Source organism: Mytilus trossulus, chromosome 5 (assembly GCF_036588685.1).
Source record: "Mytilus trossulus isolate FHL-02 chromosome 5, PNRI_Mtr1.1.1.hap1, whole genome shotgun sequence".
NCBI classification, from domain to species: domain Eukaryota; kingdom Metazoa; phylum Mollusca; class Bivalvia; order Mytilida; family Mytilidae; genus Mytilus; species Mytilus trossulus.
This window is the reverse complement of record NC_086377.1, coordinates 35,322,107-35,349,953: the sequence shown is the minus strand read 5'-3', so window position 1 is coordinate 35,349,953 and position 27,847 is coordinate 35,322,107. Positions and strand designations below refer to the sequence as shown.

Here is a 27,847-nt window from a genome sequence, read left to right as displayed (position 1 = left end):
CTTGCTATCTTTTTTTAGTCACAATTCATGACTCCCAATAGCATTCAATAACAGGTGAATTTATAGAAAATCAATAGATATTTCAAGTGTAATACTTTAACATTGTAAATATTTTGCTTGTTACTAGAGATGTGTATTGAATGGAAAGTCACGCCATGAGAAAAGGGGAAATAACTCTAGTGTAACTGGACATTTTTTTTAATGTCGTCTGATTAGCGGGATTAACTGGATTTTAACTACATTTAGTTCAGGTAATTAGCTTATTTAATTCAATTTTAATCCATTTTTAAAACAAGGCGTTCAGATTATCCCGTGACATGATTTTTATACTTGTACTATGTGATTTAAAATGTACCGTACTAAGCGTTACATGTGACGGGGCTCTAACAAAAAGTAAATTAAATATTCATTTTCTTGTTTGATTTATATGCAGTGTGCATTTAAAACTCAACAAGTAGTCCATTCATTCGCATGAAAGAGAATTAAATTTTGAATAATTTTTCAGTGTAGAACACTTCAAATAATCTGGATCCCAGAGGGAAATGTAACTATATAGTTCTTTTTTATGCATAAACGTTGTGTGATATTTTGAAAGGTCTCAAGCTAGCCAATAAACTAGCTCGTTCGATGCATAAGAGATGATAGTTATTAAGCTAGTCGATAAATAGCAAACAATAGTAAAATGTGTAAGAAAAAAAATTGGAAAAGAATGATCTTGAATAATAACGATAAGTTTACCCGAATTCCATTTTATATTAAAACTAAATTCATACACAAATCAATACATAACATAATTACATCATCATTCAGTTTTATCGGTTATTAAATACCTTCGTTATTTAAAGGTTTTCAGTCAATAAAGTCTGCTTAAAAAATTATGAAAGACGACCTTAAAATGATGTAAAGAATATGTTTAATACATTTCTAAGTGTAAATGTACTGTATATGTGTATCGGTTGGTTCATCAAGAATATCGAGAAAAAATACAAAATTCGGAAATAATGAAATTGCTTTGTTATGCATTTTATTTGTACGAAGAGGAATTAATTACGCGTTTCCGACCAGAATTATTAGAATTGCATCTTTATGTATTATGCAAGAACTTTATTAAAATTCATTTGCACCAAAAAAAATCTGTAAATTCCCTTTGCTTTTGTAAACCAATAAGTAGTATTCTTTACTCACATATCAAGTTAAATATACGCCATATCTTTACCGAAAAACTGTAAGGTTATTGATCATAATTCAATAGATCTGTCAAACATGTTTTATTTATTTAACGTCACGGTTTCTCTCGTTACATTGTACCTTATTGTCTAGATGAAAAATGTGGGAAAGAAAGTCCCTGCACTAAGATTCTAATTTTATGCAATAGCCTAAATAAGGCTTGACTGAAATAGTAGAAGATTAAATTATCGTTACTTTAAGGGTTAATCGGAACTAAAAAGTAAGGGACAAACTGTATTCGAGTATACTGTATAATTTCCGTGAATTGACATACGTTGAACTGTTAAATACTCTTTACTTGTTTACGCCAGATTTGTTTGATATAATGGTACTTTGTATGCTACGCTATCTTTTCTAGGATCTTATATTATGGGAACTGTAGACAATTTAGGAACGCGGGGCCCTCCCCTGCATTCTACTTGTTTTGTTCTGTGTTTCAACTTATATTTGGCAATTTTTTTATAACATTTTCATTTATTTGATGTATTCTTGATCCGCTAGACCCAGGGGTCGAAATTGGCGCTGGTCCGGTCGTCCAAGACCAGTAGAATTTTCTCGTTAAAGCCTAGACCCAAATCATATTACAGCAACAGGAGTTAACATGTTACGCCTTTCTATTATTTTTTTGCACGTGAGCCGCTCAATAAGCGCCTGTGTTATAAACCACTTTGGTTCAGATTATGTTTTACTAATGTGTTTGTTTGTTCTATGTTTTCATCATTGTTTTTCTCTATGAGTTTGTCAAGTTACAGCAGTTAATTCAATCAATTCCAAAATGTTACAATTTAGGATACAATTGTGTAGATAAATTGTATGGAAAAATGTTTGCCAATGATGAATAGAATATAACAGCTGACTGTATTTCGCCGGATTTTACCAGACTGTGTAATTATTTATTTATTGTCATAACAACCCCTATTGTATTTTGAATCTTGGCATGGGTTGAATATAATTTTTCAAATGTTGGCATTGATTAAAGACATTTTTACAACGTCTTCTTTTGTTTTGCCATGCTAAAACAATAGACAAATTTTCAAAACGATGTAGATGATAGATAAGTGTTGTATGTCCAGTGACTAATATTACATGCGTATAGACCTGCTGTGTATAATACTGGCACGATGTGTCAAATGATTTCATTGCGCTAGTCCACAACGGGAGGAATTATTTCTTGCCTAGGCACATTATTTTGACTTAAGAGTCGACCAGTCTGTGTTATTTTTGCTATATACTGTAGCGTTTTTAACTGTGAACTAAAAACAACATTCATTTTTTGGGTCTTTGGTTTAAACTGTTCGGGCAACGAAACCACGATCTCCGACACTCGAGGCTAGTACGCCAAGGGATATTTTATTACCGATTATAAGCAGTTGAAAGTAGGTTTACACTATATTAACATGTATGTTAGCCTTTGTTAGTCTTGTGTTATTTTAATTTTAGTTTCTTGTGTACAATTTGGAAATTAGTATGGGTTCATTATCACGGAACTAGTATATATTTGTTTAAGGGCAAGCTGAAGGACGCCTCCGGGTGCGGGAATTTCTCGCTACATTGAAGACCTGTTGGTGACCTTCTACTGTTATTTTTATTTTCTATGGTCGGGTTGTTGTCTCTCTGACACATTCCCCATTTCCATTCTCAATTTTATGTACTGAATTTTGAATTTCAATGTGTAATATTTAAGATAAAAATAATTTACAAACTGACGCATAATTATAAATAGGATATGCATTGTATGATATAGATCATCAAATTACCATTTTAAAGAAACTGTTGTTCTTGTAATAAACAATTAAATCATTGAAATAGAATATGGTCTAGTAAATTCATTTTAAAAGTAATTACGGAACAATGTTTTAACTTTAAATTGGGAATTACTCTATACATGCAGTAGGTTTTTTTTCATTCTATTTTTTTTCTCGCACCAAACAAAACAGTACGAGTTTTGTCGAACTTAACATTTAATTTAAGGCAAAACCCTGCACGACTGGATTTTTTTGTTTATTCTCGATGATCAAAATATGTGTTTCTTTTGGGTTTCGGATAAGAAATGTTTTTTGAAATTTATAATTTAGATGGGGTCGTCACTGATTCGTAGTTTACTTTAAGGAGGTACCCAACACTTTCGCTAACATTAATTTAGCTCGTTTAATTTTCATAGAATTTTGTGAAAGTATCTAATTTGACCCTTTAACAAAAATATATAAATTTCATAAATTTTTGACCAACCGTTTTGTTAGAAAAAATACACTGGTTATATAGCAGTTTGACAAACACCAATTTTGATCATTGAGAAGCTTAATATTCCTTTTACAACACAACGTTATAAAAACGTTTAGCTGACTTTACAGAGTAACATGTATCTCCCTGTAGTGTTAGGTACCATCTTAAAGTGTATTTTTAGCTTTTTTGTCCTTTTGTCAAATGTTCGTTTGTTTATCATTGTTTTGTCGTGCTCTCTTAGACTTATGTTCTATTGCATGGCTTACTGCGGGGGGTCGTACGTTCAATCTTCTCACAAACAAAAGAAGTTCCCTAGTCGTATTAATTTTAAGCCCCCCCCCCTTACCCAGTAACAAGTTTGTTTCAGCTTCTGTATTTTAAATGCATAGGGCTAAAGAAAATCAATATCGTTGAAAGCACACGCACACGCTATATATTACCGATCGTTTTGTGAAAGATGAATGCTATCTTCTTTATAGAAGTTAGAAGCGGTATGATTGCAAATTGAACAACTCCTCACTGAATATCAAAATGAGGATGTGGTATGATGAGACAACTCTCCATCAAAAAACAAATTACACATAAATTAGCAGTTGTAGGTCACCCTACGGCCTTCAACAATGAGCAAAGCCAACACTGCCTAATCAGCTACATGTATAAAAGCTACAATATCACAATTGCAAATGAGAAAACTAAGGCTAAATCAATGTACAAAAAAGTTAGTTATAAAGGCAAAAATTGACAAAAGAAAACAATTTAAACAAGTAAACTAAAGCCTGATTCATGTTCAAATCATTAAACGAAAAAAATATATGATCAACAGAATGTGTCCCTTCTACATGTCCAAGGGAGATTTATGCAAAATTGATAATTTTTTTTCTTACGTGAATCAAAGTTGAAAAAAACGTATCAATATCTGTCAAAACTTGTTTGTCTCACAAGGAAGTGGTCGATGTAACGAAGGATTAATCTATCGTAAAATAGCCAATTTCTTACGTACTTTTTGACAGCATTTAATCTGTTATCGCAGAAAGTAATCAATATCCAATGAAACTGTACTGGAAGAAGAATTTTTAATAAAATGAAAAAAAAAATTCTTTTCGTTCCTTGTTCTTGTTTGTTTACTATTTGAATTGTTATATTTTGTTCATATTGTATTTTATATATTTGATAACTCTTTCTATTTTTTTAATAATCAGATAAAAAGGTTATCCCTGGTGATATTTAATTGATATTTTGCTAGAATCCTCTTGTCTGAACTTTACCACTGCGCATGTTATCTCGACCTCAGGTTCACAAAACATTAAGGTTTGGTCTTGTTCTTTTCTTCCAACAAAAAACGCAAGATATGCTTCAACAAGCAACCATATCCACCAGAGTCCAAAGAACGTAAATGTAAACAACGATAGGAAATTGTTTTGGACTTTATCAATGATTAAAACTGAGTTTTAATTTGTCTCTGAACGGAAATACAAATTCAAAATATGCATCATTCTTTTTTTTTTTATTTACAAGATGCAGCCATGTTGGTTGATGTAAATACAGTATACATGTACTTTAGTGATGGGTCGATGACCTTCTTCAAGTTTTCAGATAGATAGAGAATGCTAGAACATTAATTGGAGTATAACATTAATGAATCTTAGAGTTCTTAATTTCTTAATCTGAAATCGAACAGATCCTGACAATGGTTTATATAAAAACAAGCTTTGAATGCAATACATTTTGAACAATACTATAACGCTAATTGAATAATTATATTACTGTTTCTTTGGTCTTAGTATTAGATCGCACCGTTTCAGGTGTCGATTGATTAAATTCATGCTTCGAATGCAATAAATGTTAGAATTTGCTTTTGTGCACAATTTGACTTCTACACCAGATGAAGATTGCACGAAAATGACCTTTACCACCCTTATATACCTGTATCTTAACTATCTTAATTCTAAGTCTTAAATCGAACCGTTTCTTGTTTTTGTTGATTAAAAGTATGCTCCGAATGCAGTAAATGCTACAGTTTACATTAGTGCACGGTTTCGCTTAAGCCCTGGACACAACGAACCCACGGCACATCTATGCAGCGCCAAAACATGAAATTTGGTCAAATCGCGTGTCATCTGTTATCGTCGAACGACAACCGCACGACAGTTGCACGAAACTTTAAGCATCGTTGCGCTGTCTTGTGTTGTAGGACGAAAATTGGAGATGTACCTTTTTTGCTCTACGATTTGTTGTCGTGTCACTGTTTTGTGGCTGTCGTGAGAGTGTCTTACCAACTGTTGTGCGATAAACACATTGTCGTGGGTACCAACACAGACCATTTTAATCAAACAATCGTCGCACAACTGTCGCAAGACACTCGTGATACAGTCGCACGATTGTCTCAAGAATACCAAATTTCGTACGATACTAGCACAACACTGATTGTGTGTCGTACGACAGTTATAAATTCGTCGTGCACATATTTTCGACTACTATCATTTAGAAAAATACAATTCGGCGGGAGTGAATGTTTGGAAAAAAACATACCGTCTGCTGTTTAAAGAGGATGGCTATTCCACCAAAACGATTATGCTTGGCCATGCTGAAAAGGAACCTTGCCGAACTTCAACAAGAGCAAAATATGGTTCTGTTAGCATTGTTTCGAGCCCGTGAACAATATAGGATCGCCCGCCGTTGGTGTTTTAGGCAATGGATCGAACGGCGTCCAATGCTTGCCCAGTACAGTACACTGATGCAAATGTTGGAGCGAGAATCTGACAGTGTTTTCGTTGGATTGATGCGGATAGAGCCTGACACGTTTTAAGAGATTTTGCTGAGAGTCGCTCTGTACATCACAGAGACGACACGACAGTTACACGACAGTCACACGCGCATCCAAATACATGAAAACCTGAAAAATAGCCCCAAACAACTCACAATTGCCGTACGATTGTCGCACAACTGTCCAACGACCAACTATCAACAAGCACACGCCAATACAATTACAATTTTGTTTCTGTCTTGTACCCGTCGTGGAACCATCGTGGGCATGTCGTAGCTGATGTGACCACTTAAAATATTTGTTTGTCATTTTGCACGACAGTGCCACGACAACTATTGTATAGATCTTCCACTACAAAAAATCGTATGATCTGTTGTGACCGGGCCTGCACTAAATGCAAAACAAAAAAGGGGGAAATAGGCAACGTTTGGAGAAAGATTTGTCTTCATTCTGCACTGTAACCATATGTTGAAATCTTTTAAAATAAGCTGGCTGGGGTCCCCTCCCTCTAAATCCAAATGTGTGCACTAGATAACATGTATATGTACAATGAATGAACGGTCTATTAGTTAAATTCGTTGGTCAGTTTAAACCTCGACTAATCTGGCTTTCGTGGACATTAGCAAAAGTTCAGATTTAATCAACCATTTATGTTTTGTTTTTCACTAAGCAATCCAATATGGCGTATATTTCTGGTTCTAAAATCTAGAATTTCATAGTTAAAAGTACAATCGGACTAGCAAATCAATTTAGTTATTCAATTTATTTTTGGGGAATATAACAAGTTTCACCATGGCAGATACAGCGAAGGAGGTAACGAATTTATTATAACTATAATGGAATTGTATTTAATAAGGAAAATGGATAATGGCAGATCCGTTTCACAAAATAGTAATCAATATTTCATTTTATTTTTACATAAACATACGAGAATGTATGTCAATGATTCAATCAATGGTAAACAAAATGTTGTTCAATTTGTAAAGGATGTAAATAAAGGAAGTCGACACAGAATTAAATATTGTGTTTCAAATACTCAAATTCAATTAAAATGTATAACGAGGTGATTGTTTGTCGTCCAGTGGCTAATATTTCATTGAGACCCACATTGAGGATGTGGAAAGGGGGATTTGAAAGAGGGTTACAATGATGATTACTCTGTATATATATAAAAAAATCTACTAAACGGTTCAACTTAAATCTAATAAAAATCTGTGTTATTATATGTTAAAAATAAGCATTTCGTTATTAAACAAAAAGGGGATTTATGCGGGTCCTTGAACATGGTAGGTGTGTGAGATTCACCCGACACTTAGCGTATATCATACAACTACTCAGTGATAATAGTTATCAAAGGTGCAAGTCTTATTTGATACGCCAGACACGTTTCGTCTACAAAGAAACTCATCAGTGACGCTCAAATCTAAATAGTTAAAGAGCAAAACCAGTATAACGTTGAAGTGCATTGAGGACCCAAAATTTCAAAAAGTTGTGTCTAAGAAACAACTTTAAAATACAAGTAAACATATCCAGATGACACAAATAGACAGGAACAGTATGTCACTCATTAAACCGTTCTTAGTTTATGAATAATTTAGTGTTGGTGTTTAACACTACTTTCAGTTCTACGAGCTATATCGTGGCGGTCAGTCTTTTTAAAGAATGAATTAAGAAGCCATATTCTCAAGAGAGAGGTATCCATTGGAAAACAGACAACCCTAGTCCATTTAAAGTCGAACTTTTCTACCACGTGCGGGGTTCGAACCTACACCTCCAGTGTTGCAAAGCTAGAGATATTATACAGTAAATGGATAACACAATTGCATTTTGTAGCTGTCAGTAACTAAGAGTTCTCTTATATCTGCAGCTTGTGTCTTTTTTCTATTGTGAGTTTGAAATTTCCCATCACGTCCACTCTGTTTGTGTTAGAAATTTTTTTTCTGCTTTTTGTCGATATGATGAGTTAAGCCCTTTTCAACCAACTTGATAGTTCGTTCTTATGTTTTACTGTTACATTAATGTCCAAGGAAAGAAGGAGGGAGAGATTGGTATCAGAAAACATGTTTAATCCCACCACATTCGATATGTGACTGTCCCAAGTCAGGAGTCTAAAATTTAGTGAATATTGTTTATTGCTGTTTCTTTTTTTTTAATTAATTTTGTTTATTGTTTTGTATCCAAATTGAGTGTCATTTGTTCTTGTGATGTGCCATTAAACCACTGCCTCGTATTGGTCCTGAAAGGGGTTGTCGCTTTATCGCCACCACATTGTTTATATGCCTGACCAACATCAGGAGCCTCTTGTTTATTGGTTGTCATTCGTTCATGCCTGTCATATTTGATTTTTGTAAATTGATTTGTTATAAATAAGGCCGCTGGTATACCCATTTCAAAAGTTTCATATGTTTTTCAATTGAGAGGCATCTAAGACCGACTTTATGGGTTCAAGTATTTTGCATTGTTGAAGGCCGTACGGTTGCCTATATTTGCCGTTCTTCCACTTCATTTGAACATTGGTGAATACATTGTACAAATGTAGTTGCTTCATTGGCAATCATATCACACCTCATTACTTTTATATACATAAACCACTTGACCTCCGAGGCACGTAGTGAGTCAATGAAAGAAATGAATAAGTTGAACATTTAACATTGTATATCTAACATAAACTTTTCAAATATACTGTAATAGAGCTAAATCTTGTATCTCTGTGAAAATGGGTTATTACACAATGACGACTTTTTTTTTGCTGGATTTTCCAATTTTCTTTTAAATGGGTGAATACGTAATACTGTATACATGTAAACCATTGCAATATATCAAGTCAAAAACCAATAACAAGTTATCACGTTGTATGTAAAGGTAGATTTTCAATTTCAATAGAAAACTAAATTCACTTCAAATAAACGTTTAATATATTTAATAAAAATCGATTAGTATTGGTTATTTATAAAGTGAGGTACACATATTCAACTGCTTTCGAATTATGAAATTCAAATAAAGATTTAAACTTACAATAGCTAATACATAAATATTTCATTTGAACCGTGCATTGATCCCATACTTCTCAAACACAAATTTAAATCCCTACACTCAATATACTAAACAATAAATTACTTTTCTATGGATAGTAAAACTAGATTATACTCTTTAAAGTGTTGAATAGGCACATACGTTGTGTGCGTGTATATATAAATGAATAGATCTTTTTCTCTATTGAAGAAAAACTATTATGTTCCAACGTAGAAATGGGTTGATATAATATTTTGATAATTGACTTTTTCTTATAATAGTTATGTTAGAATCAAATTGATCTGTTACTTATTACTTTCATCAGGTTGCGAAATATAATAGAGCCATGGTGTAGTTGTTAGTGCATCGGACTACTAACACAAAGATTTCTGGTTCGATCCCCGCTGCGGGGAGAAAATATGGACTCAATTTTCGGCCCTCCCTTGACCCCATTTGCGAGTATGGTCTTTAAGAAGGGGACGATAAATGATTGACCGTATTTAGAGAGAGCCACATCTCTTACACGTAAAATACGCCCTTCTATATTTCGAAAAAGAACCGGGTAATACCGCTACAAGGCATCACTCGCACCCGCAAAGTGGAAAGGGATTAATATAATTTGCAATAACTTGTTTCCCAATCAAGTGTAAATAAATATGTTTAAACTTACATTATATCTCCACCATAATTTGGCAGATATTAATTTATATTTGGAAAGTTTAGACCTAACTGCGGATGTTTAATTGATATACATACATGTACATTGACCTATAATGGTTTACTTTTTTAAATTGTTATTTGGATGGAGAGTTGTCTCATTGGCACTCTGACACCCCATCTTCCTACATGTACATGTATATATAAATATGTAGTACATTGAATTGTAAACACACCCATCAAAACTCTTATAAATCATTTTCAACAAGATCCAACGATTAACAATAAACATGTTTATACCATATATATTGTATGTAAACCATAATATATCATGAAAGAACATTCGTCATTTCCGGACAATATAAGTTCGTGGTAAAGGTTCACTGCAGTAAAATTATACAGTGGCGGATCCAGAGGGGAGAGTAATAGAAAAAATAGCCACTCCCCCATGCCTTTGTGTACCACAAACATCTCATCTATTTTACAATAAATATGATTTTGCAGCATAAAATTGTCCAAGCATTTAAACAAATTCATTTATCCGGAATAACGTGAACCCTTTTCACCAATCAGGTTTTGCTCACTGTGGAAGGATGTAATATAAATGAATTCAGAGTCATAAGATTACGAACTTTTCTTCGAGGGGTTATCGTCCAATACCCAAAGTATAATGTACTTGAACAGTTACACAAATTTCAGGGAATAACACTACTGAAGTTGAAGAGATTGATAATTTGACTGTCACAAATACGATTTAACTGGCGACGTTTAACGGATCCATTTAATTTATTTATATATTTGCGACCAAAATGTCCAAATCTTTCAACTATACACTACTGCTAGTCCGATTTAAACAAATTACAAAATCAAGTTTGACGTTGGAGCTGGAAAAACATGTGTAAATTTGAAATACGATAAAATTTCGCGAAACTATATGAATGATTTTTGCGCCTAACGTCACGGCGTAACGTGACGTCCACCAAATGAACGTTTTCAAGCCGAATGTTATTAAAGTTACTTTTTTTACGCTTCAAATTTCGATAAAATCACATCTAAGTGACCAACTCCTTAATTAGAGAATGTCAACTGTACGGATTTGACGGTAAATTATAGACAGTGAAAAAAAATTGTTACATAAAAAATCATTCTTGTTTTGGAATTTAGTAGTACTTTTTTTTTATTCTTCACATTGAACATTGATTTTATAATGCTTTATTTAATTTCATTCTAATTTATTTCAATAGGTTGTCCGTTCCATAATGTCAGACAAGTTCAAGAACCAGAAATTTGGATCTATCAAAAGCGCGTGCTTGAAGAAAGGAGAACTATGGGAAGATCCAGAATTTCCCGCCAATAATAAATCGTTATTCTTCAGTAAGGTAGACAGTGAGATTGAATGGAAAAGACCGAGTGAATTGTGCAAAGTTCCAAAACTTGTGATAGAAGGAGTTAGTTGTGATGATTTAGTTCAAGGAGAATTAGGAAACACGTGGTTTGTAACAGCATGTGCAAGTTTAGTATTACAGAAGAAAATGTTTGAAAAGGTGTGTACATGTAACACTTACAGCTTGAAATTAAAAAAAAAACAAACACACAATATGTTAAAAATTATAATAGCTTCTACCAGAAGAAGTAAAAATAGGTAGACAAAAATAAAAAATCGCACTTTTTTCTAAATTTTAATCAAAATATTTAGCTTTTTAGATTTGGTTATTGATTGATAATTCGTTCATAGCGCCACTTTCAGCACACTTAGATGATACCGTGTTACACAGTTTTCATTAGTGAACGAAACCACATAGAGAACCACAAATATTACCCACACACACTGACAATTAAGTTGATTAAGATTGAAACCAAATGCACCTTGAATTGCCACGAACAGGATTCAAACTCACAACCTTGCTATCCGAACTCATTGTAAACGAACAACTTAGACAAATAAGCCATCAAGACTTCTTAAAAGTCGTTTATTATATGACGTCCTGCAAAGACACAGCTTTGGCAAATAAGCGGTTCGCTTAGCCTCGTTTTCTAATCATAAATTTGCATATGCATTTATATACATGGATTAATGATTCACCAATTATCAAATGATGAGTTAACAAATTCGAAATACGAACACATTGCTTATAGGACAACCCAAAAAATCCATGTTCTCTTTGGGATCGACTCTCAAATGTAGCTATTGAAAGCAGTGGAATTTGACGACTGAATTTTTTTGGTTAATCGTAATCCAGGCTGATATTTAAATCATGGAACAAAAAACATAAAACTCAAAACAGTTTTATGATGATTGGAAAAGTTCTTACACAAAAGAACATGATACGTAACCCGATTAATTAAATGCTTTATCATAACAACGCAAAGTATTGATTGATTGTTGGTTGCTTATCGTCCAGTGTCAAATATTCCAAGCATGCTCAGGATGAACAACGCAAAGTACAATCATTATCAATATTGAATGGGAAAAGACATAGCAAAATAGGAAATTTTACCTCCATGGTATTTAAAATACATAGCTTAACAAAAAAAAACAATTATTGTATCATTTAAAGTACATAGTACGTGTAATGTTGAAAACACAAGGTGAACAATTATCGGTTAGAATACTTGATTTTTTAAATATTTCCTTTCAAATCAATAAACAAGTATTTTGTTTAGAACCTGAAATATTGGTTTCCAATTATTCAACTACTTGCAAAACAAAGCGTTACTGAAATTTACAAATACTAAAAAGAAAAACATTGAAATTTAGTTCGTGAAATGGATAACAGGGATCATAACAAAACCAAAAAAAAAGGTACAGGAGACATGCGAACCACCTACTGTAGTAGAAACACACAAAAAAGACATAGTCTAGACAGCTGGACTTAAATTGGTACAGCGGGTCCAGCTACCATGCATTTTATGACTATGTATTCGGCACCCCTAAAATACCTAATACTTTTAAGTGTATAAGTTTTATAAGGAGTATTTAGAAAGCAGGAAGAGTCCTCGAATTTTAGAGTAGCATCTATGTTGTTTTCTAAGTATCACCGAAATTTCAAAGCGTGAATGCATGTAGAATAGACTGTCTTTAATAAAAAAAAAACTAGACATTAAAAAAGATGATGTCTTCCTCGATCTGTTGAAGTAATTTGTAGATAAAAATAACTAGAATGGAATATTACAATACACGATCGATATTGGGTTAGTGTGTATGAATGTAAAACGTTTACGAATCTTATAAAACTATAAAAAGAAGATGAGGAATGATATGATAGACAATGAGACAACTCTCCTCTAGAGATCAGATGAAAAAAACATGTAATAGCTGGAAAGGGTCTTTTATAGCTGAGTATGCGGTATGTTCTTTTTTTCATTTTTGAAAGCCGTACGGTGACCTATAATTGTTAATATCTGTGTCAATTTGGTTTCTTGTGGAGAGTTGTCTCTTTGGCAATCATACCACATCTTTTTAATATATACAACTCTAGGTCAGCTATACAATCTATATATTCTTGGAATGTTACTCATTACTCATACTCTTCCTTTCTAGGTTGTGCCAAATCTCAAAGAACAGGAATGGGACGAGTATTCAGAAAAACCTAAATATGCCGGTGTGTTCCATTTCTCGTTTTGGAGATTCGGACAGTGGATTGATATAGTGGTAGACGATAGATTACCCACAAAGAACGGCAAATTAGTGTTCTGTCACTCGAAGTCTCGGAACGAATTCTGGAGTGCTTTATTAGAAAAAGCTTATGCAAAGTTTGTTGGATATATACATTATCTAATTGTTTGTGTTATAAAATTGAGAATGGAAATGGGGAATGTGTCAATAAGACAACAACCCGACCAAAAAATAAAAAAACCAACAGCAGAAGGTCACCAACAGGTCTTCAATGTAGCGAGAAATTCCCGCACCCGGAGGCGTCCTTCAGCTGGCCCCTAAACAAATATATACTAGTTCAGTGATAATGAACGCCATACTAATTTCCAAATTGTACACAAGAAACTAAAATTAAAATAATACAAGACTAACAAAGGCCAGAGGCTCCTGACTTGGGACAGGTTATACATACATTTTGTTTCCACATACAATATGAATGTTTGAAATATCTGAGCATCTATTTTATACATGCGCAATGTCTTGTTTTGTGTTCATATGAATGCAAGAATATAGATGTCTGCATTAAACAGAATGTTTGGGGTAAAAAATACTTAAGTTGGAAACAAAGATAGGTTTTATGTATTATATTTATGCATACTCATTCAAAAATGCATCCATGAGATCGAAGTGTTTAAAAAATATTATGAGCAGCATCACATTCTAGTTTAATTTTCTATTAATTGAAATAGCCTGATGGTTCATAAAAAGATTTGCAATTAGTTCAAGACATCATTTTTCATGACGAGATTGCACAACGTACGTTACAAAACTGTAGTCGAATTTGCGCATGGGTGCTTTATTATGGAAAAAACGAAAGGTCGTGTTCTTATGAAGTACTTGTTAAGCATACTTAATCCTACTTTAATAAATGTACCTTTATAAAGATAAGACCAGGGGTCTTCCGCGTTTGAATGGTTTTACACTAGTATTTTTTGGAGCCCTTTATAGCTTGCTGTTCTGTGTGAGCCAAGGCTCTGTGTTGAAGACAGTACATTGATGTATTATAATGGTTTACTTTTATTAATTGTGACTTGGATAGATAGTTGGTTCATTGACTCTCATACATCATCTTATATCTTTTTGATATTTTTCAGACTTTATGGAGATTATGAATCATTAACAGAAGGAGACACAGCTGATGCTCTTGTAGATTTCACGGGAGGCGTAGCCGAGAAATTAGTACTGATGAATATAAATCTACAGGATGATCAGATGAAAATGGCATTGTTTAGAAAATTGCGAGACGCTAGCGAGAACCAGGCACTTATAAACTGTAATATTCGGGTATGAAAAGAACATTTATATTTCAACTATTAAATTATTAATTGAAGTTCTTTATGACAGGTCTACGAAGCTGAAATTGCTGGTTGTTAATAGAAAAGTATTTTGAATAAAAAATTGATTTTGTATGTTTGTTATATTAACCTCATAATTTGGTTAATTAATATCTAGTTCTATCATATCATTTTCAAATATCTGCATAATTTGCATAAACATGACAAAATGGTGCTCTTACAAAACTCACATCTACATGTATTAGCATGCAAACAATTTTACTCAGTTTCTGTTTTGTTTACCTACAGAATTGTTAATGTTTTTAGAACAAGTATTTATCTAAGGATACATTCATATAATACAATGTATGCGGGCATGCAACCATATAACGTTTTGTTAGAAGTACAACATTATTTTCTGCCTTGTAGTGTTAGCTACATGTACACATGCATGCAAACGACAGAATCGTTTTGCAATGGCCCTGGTGTGAAATAATTTCAGGACAAGGATTGTGGTTCGCTGTTTAAAAAACAAAAGGATGGAGAAGATAACTAACATGTCTATTGTAGCATCATATCTTATTTCGTGTTTAGAATGAAACCATTTTGCATGTTCAAATATATATTACAAATGTAGGTTCGGTTATGATTTAAACAGTTTGTCAGTTTGATTGTTATACCATTTCAGTGTAAACCCGAAGAAACTGGTAAGGAACTACCACAAGGTTTAATACTTGGTCACGGCTACAATATTACAAAAGTAGCAGAAATAAATGTAGACAAGAAATACCAGGGCGCTATAGGTGCGTCCAAACTTCTCATGGTCAGAATGGCTAACCCATGGGGTGTTAAAGAATGGAATGGACCATGGGCTGATGGGTAAGCTCATATTAATAGTATAGTGTGCCAATGTGTACTGAACATTTTTCAATTATTTTTTTTTTGGGGGGGGGGGGGGGGTGCGCTCTATAGCTTGCTATTTAGTGTGAGCCAAGGCTCCTAATTGAAGGCCGTGCTTTGACCCATAATAGTTTACTAGATTCTCATACAACATCTTCTTATTGTTGTTTAAATCAAATTCCATTATTAATTCATGTAGACATTTATCTATTTTTGCATTATATTAACATTTAATGGTAATGACATGAAATTCAAGCATCAACATTGGCAATTTAACTGTACAGCTACATGTATATTATGTATAGGAATGACCAGGATTAAATATGAAAAGAAAATTACTACAATTTACATTAATTGTGTAACAATTAAATTGAAGGATAACAGTTTTATTTTTCATGTATTACTAATTAAATTTAACTTTTAAAAATTTGTAGGTCAGCTGAGTGGAACAAAATCGGACAAACAGAATGGACAAAACTGGGACTAAAATTTCAACAGGAAGGCGAATTTTGGTGAGAAAAAAATCCAAATAAAACTTAAAATATTTTCTGTTCTCTACTTTCAACGACTTAAACATTATTATCTTGCTAGATGTTTTGTTGGAAGGAAGGAAACGTATTTGTTTATATTTTTATGGCCTTATTTTTTAAAATAAGGAAATGGAAACCACCATCCTATTATTCGATTATAAAGTTGATACATTAACCTTCCAATTTTTCAAGTTATGTTATAGTTTCGGTCTTTTGATTAACATGATTATGGACCCAGAAAGTTAATTATGCTTCCGATGCGTTTATTAGCCCATTGTTTTTCAAAATTGTTTCGTTGCAAGTGTCATATAGACTTATCTGGAGAAATACAATGTACAACAAATGTGATATTTGACAACACTTCAGACATTCATTTGAATCATTATTTTTACAGGATGGCTTTTGACGATTTTGTAAGTTACCTAACGAACGTTGATGTCTGTCATTTTGTGAACACTGCAATAATAAGTCTAAAAAAATCATGGAATGAAAGTATTTTGCATTCCGAATGGTCGGTGCAAGGACGTAATGGTGGATGTGTTTACGATTCACCTACATTCCTTAGCAATCCACAGGTAGGTCTTTTGTTTATAACTTATGTGTTACAAACAATATACAACTGTGTCTGCGCGTTGACAGTCCGCTTTGTTTTCCACTCATTTTATCACATTTTTCAAAACACAAATTACGCTTTATTCACATTTGAGATCACTTACTCAGAAACATTTTCATCCTATGAAATCATAGTGGGAAGACTAACTAATCTCTATACTTTTTAAAATAATTCTAGAAAGACGTGCTATGAATTGCACTTGGCCACTGAAGTCCTCTACAGTATGACGACACAGTAACTACGTGCATCCTTCCGTAGGACCATGCATCCTTCTGTAGAACCATGAATCCTTCCTTAGGACCATGCGTCCGTTCTTACATTCGAAATTATGAAACTTAGTTAAGGTTAAAATCAGAAATATTTACCAAAACTATTGCTGATCTAGTCCACATAATTATTGCGTCAAGTCCATTTATTTACATGTGTGTACTCATTGCAGTTAATTTTGTAGTTTGACCACATTACCTAATAATCAGACGTGTGTTTCATCATATTTCAGTACGTGTTTGACATAATACAAGAAGAAGACACAGTACTTGTTTCCTTGGAACAACATGATATTCAACCTGGGAGACAACATTTTGGACGAACTCTGAACACAATTGGTTATAGAATAATGAAGGTAAGCTGCTACTGTAAATGTATTTTTTCGTTCATTATTTTGTACTTAACGGCCTTTGAAACTGATGTTTTATTTTTAACAACTGTCTGCTTTAATTTTGTTGTAAGGGTAATTGTTTTTCTGTCTCAAAGACGAATTATCTATTCAAAATGTAAAACAAAGTATAACAAACATACCGAACTTAAAGGTACATTCATAAAGTGGAAAGTTTATAAACACTTACCATTTTTACATTTTTAACCAACTGAACGTGTGAAGAACTGTAAATTTCCGGCCTTGGTACATGCATTTTCTAAAGAAAATGTGTGGTTGAGACTAATTTTGAAGCTATCTAAACTTCACAATTGTATCAAAAGATATAAAACATTTGGATTTGTTTTGTTTGATTTGTAAAGCTGATTTTTTTTGCTTTTAAAAACTACAAGCTTTTTGATTCTGAAAATATTGTACTCTGGCATCACCGAAGAAAAAAACATATCATTTAGCTAATAACAAATATGGTGCAGTAACCTTGGTACCGTTTGTGTTATTTTAAAACTCATAGCTCCTTTCTTTTATAATAAATTAAAGAGTTAATTTTTATTGCTTACAATCTCGCCCTTTTGACTCAGATGAATATTTGTCCTTTTAATTTTAGGTTGAGGAGAACAGACTATACAGAATGCACATTCCAGGTGAACACATTTTATCATCTGACATGGTGAAAGGAAGGAGTATTTTTGGTACAAGCAAATTATTTAAAGGGAGATATGTCATTGTCCCATGCACAGAAAAGACAGGAGAACATGGACCATTTATGTTGAGATTGTACACAAGCAGTAAGGCTAGTGGAAGGTACATATCATTAGTTTTTTTCGAACACGTCTGGGCCATTGAGATAATCGTAATTGGCCGTTTCAGAATCTAAAGCATCATGGGTAATTTCATTGTTCGTTCCCCAAAGTGAAAATTACGTTACGTCATTGGTTGAATTTCCATTGTTTATAACGTTTTAAACCAATCAAAACGCTTTGGTGAACGCTTTTGAAAATATTACCCATGATGCATTAGATTCTTAAACGGCGAATTTTGTAAACGAGCAAATCTGTCGACATGTAACAACATTATTTTTATATAAGCATCTTTTGTTATGTATTACATATTGGTTTTTGTTCATTTTTTTACATCAATAAGGCCGTTAGTTTTACATTGTCTTATCGGGGCCTTTTATAGCTGACTATGCGGTATGGGCTTTGCTCATTGTTCAAGGCCGTACGGTGACCTATAGTTGTTAATGTCTGTGTCATGTTGGTGTTTTGTGGATAGTTGTCTTATTGGCAATCATACCACATCTTCTTTTTTATATGACTTGTTATCGAACAATCCTATACATTGATATATAAACATCAGTGTTTATATATATCTAACACTTCTTTTAAGCGCATGTCTAGCGAGTGATATTTTCAATATGGTTTCATATGATGCGGATATATGAAAAGACCGCAAATTTAACAGTTCCAATTTGCTTTAAATGATCTGATAAAATTTATCCACAACATAGTCATTCTGTTAATAATGCCATCGTCTTGAATGTGCATGGCACATGTGCCATTCGACATTTTGCAAACAAAGTTCGATAAATCAACCAATTATCTTTTTATCTGAATTCGTATTCTACATTGTATCTAAATTGTGTAATAAAATGAGATATGTTTTTTTTTCTAATATCAAGTTTGATTTTAATTAATGCTTCTAGTGGATGGTAAGTATAACATTTTATTTGTCATCAACTTACATTCTTCTCCCGCTCTCATCATTACGAAATAAGAAAGAAAGAAGTTCTCTTAGACGTGGGATTATGTTTGACTAACGTTTCCGTCAAATCTCTATAAGGGCTGCAATAGCATTATTCGTTCCAAAGTTTATTGATAATATTGTTTTCTGTGATGTAGAATAGTCATTAAACACAGTAAAGGATTATGAAATACACCGTTACAAAATCTCTGTTTCTTTTCAAGGTCTATACTACAACAAATTTGCATGTATAATAAAATGTATCTTCTCTTTACATCTTTTCATATGCAATTCTACTGCATAGTTACAAAGGGTATGTCTAAAGGCTTGGACATACTTTATACTGTTTAGATGCAACTTGTTTTAAGGTCTTCTTTTCATGTCAAGACTCATCAGTCGATGAAATTTTCGTACATGTATCTGTCGGTGATTTCTTCCCTCTTGGTGTTGTAAAATACTGCACAAAGTTAATTAAAAAATAGTTCTTATTTTATTTTCATTCGTATAGGGAATTGACAAAAGAAGGACCAACAAAGACATGTCCTTGTTCCAAACTACCATTGATAGTTACAACCTTGACAGTCAACAAATTAGAAGGAGTCACAAAACCTGCAGGATCAAAGGTTAAAAGTATGTATCACTTTATTAGTTGGTACTTTTATAGACGTATCATTTAAACTTTATTAGTTGGTATTAGTTGGTACTTTTATAGATCTCAGAACAATGTTGTAAATGAAACATACATTTTATCGTTTATTTATGAGTTACATTATTGTTTTCGCTAATTTTTTTATACAAATAAGGCCGTTAGTTTTCTCGTTTGAATTGTTTTACATTGTCTTATCGGGGCCTTTTATAGCCGACTATGCGGCATGGGCTTTGCTCATTGTCGAAGGCCGTACGGTGACCTATAGTTGTTACTGTTTGTGTCATTTTGGTTTCTTGTGGACAGTTGTCTCATTGGCAATCATAAGATATCTCCTTTTTTTAGCTCACCTGGCCTAAAAGGCCATGTGAGCTTTTCTCATCACTTGGCGTCCGTCGTCGTCGTCGTCTGTCGTCGTTAACAATTTTTCAAACATCTTCTTCTCTGAAACTACTGAATGGATTTGAATGAAACTTAGCATGATTGTTCCTTAGAGTACCCTACACAAAGTGTGTGCTTCGATTTTTGATCCGTCAAAAACATGGCCGCCGTTACTTAAAATAGAACATAGGGGTCAAATGCAGTTTTTGGCTTATATCTCAAAAACGAAAGCATTTAGAGCAAATCTGACAATGGTAAAAATGTTCATTAGGTCATGATCTATCAGCCCTGAAATTTTCAGATGAATCAAACAAATCATTGTTGGGTTGCTGCCACTTAATTGGTATTTTTAAGGAAATTTTGCAGTTTTTGGTCATTATCTTGAATGTTATTATAGATAAAGATAAACTGTAAACAGCAAAAATGATCAGCAAAGTAAGATCTAAAAATAAGTTAATATGACGAAAATAGTCAATTGACCCCTAAACAGTCAGGGGCATTACTTAAACAAGTAACAATTAAAATTACCTATACAAGTAATGTTGAAAACGAGGCTAATTTAAATATAACTTATATAAGTTATTTTTCTGAATATTATTTTTATAGGTGTCCAAGAATACAGATTTTACTAGCTTTAAATATTTTTCACAGTTATCTGGCTATTTTTCCCTTGATATATAAAAACTAATTCTTCTGAAACACTAATTAACTTTCCGACGCACTTATCTTTCATACCGACGCTTCTGGGTCAAAGATTGGTCTCTTGGGACTATCAAATTATCATTTTCCTCTAAAATCTTGAAGGTAGACTGATATAAATAGATAGATACTTGTGAATTAATTAAGACCTGAAGTTATTTATAATTTGTAACCTAAATCAATTAAATATGTGCCTTAGATAAGTGTTATTGTTATTTTTTTCAAAAATGTTTAAAATAACTTATTCATGTAATATTTTTGTCATTATTTTCAAAGTAACCCTTTATCTCTTTACTCCTCTCAAATCTGATAAATTCTTTATTTTATGATATAAAATGTTGTTTAAAATCAGGAAAACTACATTTAGTGTAAGTTTCTATTGAAAATTAAAATAACTCTATTAAGTAATTTTATTATTTTTAAAATAAAAAATTACTTATATAAGTAATTAAAAAAAATAACTTGTTTAAGTAACGCCCCTGACTGCTAAAGGGGTTATTGTCCTTTAATGACAATTTTTCACAATTTGTTCATCATATTTGCTAACTTTAAAAAATCTTCTCCTCTGAAACTACTGAATGGATTTGGATGAAACTTAGCATGATTGTTTCTTAGATTATCCTGCACAAAGTGTGTGCTTCGATTTTTGATCCGTCAAAAAACATGGCCGCCATAATTACTTAAAATAGAACATAGGGGTCAAATGCAGTTTTTGGCTTATATCTCAAAAACGAAAGCATTTAGAGCAAATATGACATGGGGTTAAACTGTTTATTAGGTTAATATCTATTAGCCCTACAATTGTCAGCTGAATCAAACAACCCATTGTTGGGTTGCTGCCACTTAATTGGTAATTTTAAGGAAATTTTGCAGTTTTTGATCATTATCTTGAATACTATTATCAATAAAGATAAACTGTAAACAGCAAAAATGATCAGAAAGTAAGATCTACAAATAAGTTAATATGACCAAAATTGTCAATTGACCCCTTAAAGGATTATTGTCCTTTAATGGCAATTTTTCACAATTTGTTCATCATATTTGCTAACTTTAAAAAATCTTCTCCTCTGAAACTACTGAATGGATTTGGATGAAACTTAGCATGATTGTTTCTTAGATTATCCTGCTCAAAGTGTGTGCTTCGATTTTTGATCTGTTCAAAAACATGGCCGCCATTACTTAAAATAGAACATAGGGGTCAAATGCAGTTGTTGGCTTATATCTCAAAAACGAAAGCATTTAGAGCAAATCTGACATGGGGTTAAAATGTTCATTAGGTCAAACATCTGTCAGCCCTGTAATTTTCAGATGAATCAAACAAACCATTGTTGGGTTGCTGCCACTTAATTGGTAATTTTAAGGAAATTTTGCTGTTTTTGGTCATTATCTTGAATATTATTGTAGATAAAGATAAACTGTAAACAGCAAAAATGATCAGCACAGTAAGATCTACAAATAAGTTAATATGACGAAAATTGTCAATTGACCCCTTAAGGGGTTATTGTCCATTGATGACAATATTTCACAATTTATTCATCATATTTGCTAACTTTAAAAAATCTTCTCCTCTGAAACTTTTGAATGGATTTGGATGAAACTTAGCATGATTGTTCCTTAGATTATCCTGCACTTAGTGTGTGCTTCGATTTTTGATCCATCAAAAAACATGGCTGCCGTTACTTAAAATAGAACATAGGGGTCAATGCAGTTTTTGGCTTATATCTCAAAAATGAAAGCATTTAGAGCAAATCTGAGATGGGTAAAAATGTTCATTAGGTCAATATCTATCAGCCCTGAAATTTTCAGATGAATCAAACAACCCGTTGTTGGGTTGCTGCCACTTAATTGGTAATTTAATGAAATTTTGCAGATTTTGGTCATTATCTTGAATATTATTATAGATACAGATAAACTGTTAATAGCAAAAATGTTTAGCAAAGAAAGATCTACAAATAAGTCAATTTGACCAAAATTGTCAATTGACCTCTTAAGGAGTTATTGCCCTTTAAAGACTTTTTTCACAATTTGTTCATCATGTTGACTTACTTTAAAAAATCTTCTCCTTTGAAACTGCTGTATCAATTTCAGCCAAACTTAAGGCTAAATGAGTTTCAGAGTTTCAGAATATCTAGTATAAATTTTATATTTCATTGCCTTGTATGTCAAGAAACATAGCTCCTATGGCTAAAATAGAACATAGGAGAATTTTTTTTTTTGCTTTTGAAGAAAATAGGACGATTCAAAGAACATTTAAATAAATTGAAAAGCCAAAATAATCATTGATGAGAGATTAAACCCAAAAAATTCAGGTGAGCGATTCAGGCTCTTGAGAGCCTCTTGTTATGTATATCGAACTGATGTGATTAATTTAAAAATATAGAGTAGGATTAGGTTAGTAGTTATATCGGTATTTGATGGTCAGGTAGGTGTTTATAGAATAAAAGTCAAGAAAAATAAAGAATAGAAACAGATTGACACAAGAAAATCGTGAATAGAGAATAACAGTGATAACATGAATAATGTACCAAAATATAAATAACAGAGAAAAATGTACAAAATAGATAAAGGATATAAAAAAATTGTCTAAAAAATTAAATAATAAAGTAATAAGGTTCATTCGCTCTAATATAATATTAGATTATGCAATTTGCAAGGAACCAATAGAGTTATCTCATAGATTAGTCAAAAATTTAACACAATTAATACAATTAGACAGAAATAGCCCATTATTGATGAGGCAATACTGATTAATTGGTTCACTCATTTGTAGCCTTCGATCCAAAAGTAGTGGTACGCTGTGAAGGAGAGAAGGTAGTATCTAGAGTGGTAAAGGAAGACCAAGGAGGTAAACGTGTTAACACAGCAGACGCAGAGTTCGACTTTAAAGTTACATTTTACCGTAAAAAGCCAGATGAGCCGATTATTATTGAGGTAGGTGTAGTATTGCAATGGAATGGTTACTTTATTCCCCGAATACATATACCTGTATTTTGTTGGCGTCTAGCGGTTTAGTCAATTTAGCATTTATATTTGAATATTCATTTTTAAATTATTCTCAACTACTTTAATTTGTGTTTTCATAATGTTTCTAATGAACAGTAATTGATGAAAACCTACGATCTGGATCCACCAATGAGAATACTGAGTCAAAGATTGTGTTCATGATTTTGAATTATGTTTTTGTCTTCATACTCCATGAAACTCGTAATGAATATACTTTTAACCACAACGTCTTTGAATCATTGTGAATAAGGCTGTCATACGAAACCGGAATTGACATTTGCTAAAGCTGAATTAGCCAATCATCTCCCTTATCCAAAAAAAATATTTACCATATGATTCCGGAATCAGTATGACAAAACCTATTATTAAGAGGCGGATTTAGGGGGAGGGGGGGGGGAGATGACCCGCCCCCCCTTTTTTTGGAAAAAAATTGGTTACTTATATAGAGAATCACTGAAACGTGACTGGAGCGGGCCCCTCTTAGGTCAGACAGTGGGCTCCCACTTATGAAAATTCCTGGATCCGCCACTGAATACCAGTGGTAACTTTGAGTATAGTGCGAGTGCTTTTTAATAATGTTTTAAAAAGGTAATGGTCGAACGACCTTTTAATTTCATTTTAACAATATTCTTTTAAGTTAAATCCGGTTTATATACAGATAAAGAAATTCATAAAGTGTTATTGATTTACACAATAGTTGCCATTATCTATCCCCCCTCATCCATCCAATCAATCACAATGATAAAATTGAGAATGGAAATGGGGAATGTATCAAAGAGACAACAACCCGACCATAGAAAAAACAACAGCAGAAGGTCACCAACAGGTCTTCAATGTAACGAGATATTCCCGCACCCGGAGGTGTCCTTCAGCTGGTCCCTAAACAAATACATACTAGTTCAGAGATAATGAACGCCATACTAATTTCCAAATTGTACACAAGGAACTAAAATTAAAATAATACAAGACTAACAAAGAACAGAGGCTCCTGAAATATTTCAGGCATATATCAATTTATAAATCCTTTGGTCAATCCATCCGTCTGTCTATAAATCCATCCACCCATTCACAAAAACCAACATAACATAACTTATAGATCTGTTTGATAATGGGTTTTTTTCTTATTGAAGCTAACTTTTCATCAGTTAGTTGTTTTTGTCTTTTCAGATTATTAATAGTAACAGCTTTGTTGACGACTTTTGTTCTGAAGCACGAGTTGCCGAACATGGCGGAGAAGACGGAAAAGACGTAAAATGTCCAGTTTATGGAAAAGGGAAAGAAAAGGATATGGAAAGACCAGGAAATGTCCACGTCTTTGTAAAATCAAGTCATGATCTTCAATTTCTGTGAAGTTTATCTTACTTTATCACATCAAGTATTATCAAAATGTACTTACCTCGAAGGCATTTTCATTTAAACAATTTACATTGCGTTTAAAAATATCATTGAAAGTGAATAATTTGTTTAAAGATCCATGCATGTAGCTGTTATTTTCTTCTTCGCCACTAGTATTGATTTTTACTAGAAAGAGATTGAATACTTAATATTTCATGTTTCTAGCTTAAATAAGATATATTGGTTATTCGCAGATTAGGCCGTACTTTTTGTAGAAGTCATTGGTCGTTGTTTGTGTTTGAAAACGATGCGCTGCATTATATTATTGACAAAAGATGTTTGTGCATGCAGTATCAGTTTAGCGGTATATAACAATCTTATGATGATTTAGAATAAGATTATTACATTGCAATGGTATATTTAAATGCAATGTAAATAGCAACTACATACACATACATTATATAGTAGTACCATTTGCATGAAAGATTTTTAGTGAAGGTTTTTGAATGAACTTGATTTCCCTTTTTTTCAATCTTTGTAAAGTTAATAAGATTTGAATCTCCAACATTCGATTGAAAATTTGTTATGATAAACATACTTTATTGTTTTTTTTTTTTGTTTTTTTTATTATAGGCGTATCTTTATCGTGCATATCAACATACTGTTCTTTTAACTCGACACTTCATCTAGACAAATTTTTGTCAACCCAATATGAAATAATAATGACTCATACACAATTGACCATCTTCAAATCTTTTGGAGACAGCCTTGAAGTATTTTATGATGGATTTCTTTATTCTGTAATATTTTAACAAAGCATATCTGTGATAATTGTTATATGTCTTATTCTTTTATTTTAATCACGTGATAAATATATATGAAGTATGTTATTTTGATTTTTCACATTTGTTAATCTATCTTTATTAGCAAGTATGTGGAAGGTGACGCTTTAAATCGGTCAATTTCAATAAAAGAAACCGTCGCTAAAAGAAGTCATAATCATTGGTCAAGTTTTCAGATTATTTTTTTTATGGGGGTGGGGGTAAACTGTATACTCAGTTGACACAGTCAGACTACTTGAAGAAATTGTTGATTGATTTTCACATTTTCTTCTTAACCCTAAACATATATTGAACAAAGCAGATCTGTGATAAATATTCTGTCTCATCTTTAAGTTTCAATCACGATTTTGTGATATTATTAATAAGATTTATACATGTATATATGGTTAAGTATGAGTTGTACGCCGAAAACATACAGGAGAAGAATGATTTATAAATGATTGGAGTTACATAGTTATTTCTTTATATAGATCTTGTAATGAAACAATATGCACCATTGTAAAACGTTGTGATACATTATGTGATTCCATGTACATGTAGTTTTTTTATAGTTATTTTTAAGTTATTGAAAGATATTTGACTATATTAACAATGTAACTGTTAGAAAAAAGTTTTGTTTCTTGCTGAAATCCTTTCAAGAGAATAGTTGTCGACTACAGCATTTAAGCTGGCTATACACTACCATATGTTTATGTTGTAGTGAACTTATTGTTCACCAAAACAAATGCAACATTCAATTTAAAATTGGGTAAAGGATGTCATTTTGTTTCGCAACATAACATGTTGTTAAGCATGAACTTCTATCACAATCGAAAGACACAATAGATTTCTTTATATTTCTTTATATCTATCGTCTTTCACTTTTTCATGTGGCTTGAGCGAGGTTACTGCAATGAAAGCCTTAGTTTTCTCTGTGAACCATATCCGTCCATTTTGATTTTTATCTTTTTAAAAAAATGTTATTGTATATGAAATTGTTTGTTGAAATATATATATAGTTTATTTATTTTGTTTTAATTCTTTGAAAAAGAATAGTTATTTGTACATACTTTATTGAATAATAGTAAGTCTATTCGTGATAAGTGGGTTTTTTTTGTCGAAAACATGTACTACACTTGGCTTCCTGCTACCATTATCAACACAGATTTTGATGAAAGAATTTGACTAAATTAATATTGGGGTCTATATCACTATTATACTTCATTGGTTGATAATAATAGAAAAACAAATAGTAAATTTTGTTTACTATAAGCAAAAGTTGCAATTGCTTTTCGACAATCATTTCATTGTTTCAAAATCTAATACATTCTGTTTTCAATGGCGAACATGAAAACATCGTCATAATTAACTTATAATTGATAAATAGCAAGAGTTTATTTTATTTTGATAAGCAAACAACAAAATTACCCATAAATCACCACACTCTTATACTTATTTAACTATTGAGATTTTCCGTATTGCAGTCAAAAGATTGAGGCAAATCTTCAATGATAAATTTGTTTTTGTCATGTGTTTAATACTATATACTTTATACTGTGTCTTTGATCATTTCTATTTTGTTTTCTGAATAAAACTTTCTTATTAAATGCTGATTTTTTACCATGTTGAGAGAGGGCAGAACTGAATATCCCTGCAGATAAAAACACTGATATCAGGGTTGATGTGTTAGTTGTCTTTACAATGACATGTGT

At 32.4% G+C, this 27,847-nt stretch overlaps 1 protein-coding gene across 2 annotated transcripts; it reads left to right on the top strand.

The window, feature by feature from the left end:
* LOC134718796 (calpain-5-like) lies at window positions 1-27,742 on the top strand. 2 transcript variants are annotated; one of them, XM_063581527.1, is made up of 12 exons: window positions 1-251; window positions 11,128-11,427; window positions 13,425-13,636; window positions 14,633-14,822; window positions 15,501-15,691; window positions 16,147-16,224; window positions 16,637-16,817; window positions 17,355-17,477; window positions 18,115-18,311; window positions 19,759-19,880; window positions 23,747-23,907; window positions 25,147-27,742. In XM_063581527.1, the coding sequence occupies exons 2-12, from the start codon at window positions 11,143-11,145 to the stop codon at window positions 25,327-25,329; spliced, it is 1,923 nt and encodes a 640-aa protein (XP_063437597.1). In that variant the 5' UTR covers window positions 1-251; window positions 11,128-11,142; the 3' UTR covers window positions 25,330-27,742. The 2 variants fall into 2 exon arrangements, with proteins under 2 accessions (XP_063437597.1, XP_063437596.1); XM_063581526.1 differs by lacking the exon at window positions 1-251 and adding an exon at window positions 6,850-7,027.
* The last annotated feature ends 105 nt before the right edge of the window (window positions 27,743-27,847 follow it).

Bases quoted from the DNA above. Each gene is read 5' to 3' on its own strand.
- LOC134718796 (XM_063581526.1), top strand. From the start codon at position 7,007: ATGGCAGATACAGCGAAGGAG. The intron at 18,312-19,758 runs GTACATATCATT...TCATTCGTATAG, and splicing joins AGCAGTAAGGCTAGTGGAAG to GGAATTGACAAAAGAAGGAC. The intron at 23,908-25,146 runs GTAGGTGTAGTA...TTGTCTTTTCAG, and splicing joins ATGAGCCGATTATTATTGAG to ATTATTAATAGTAACAGCTT.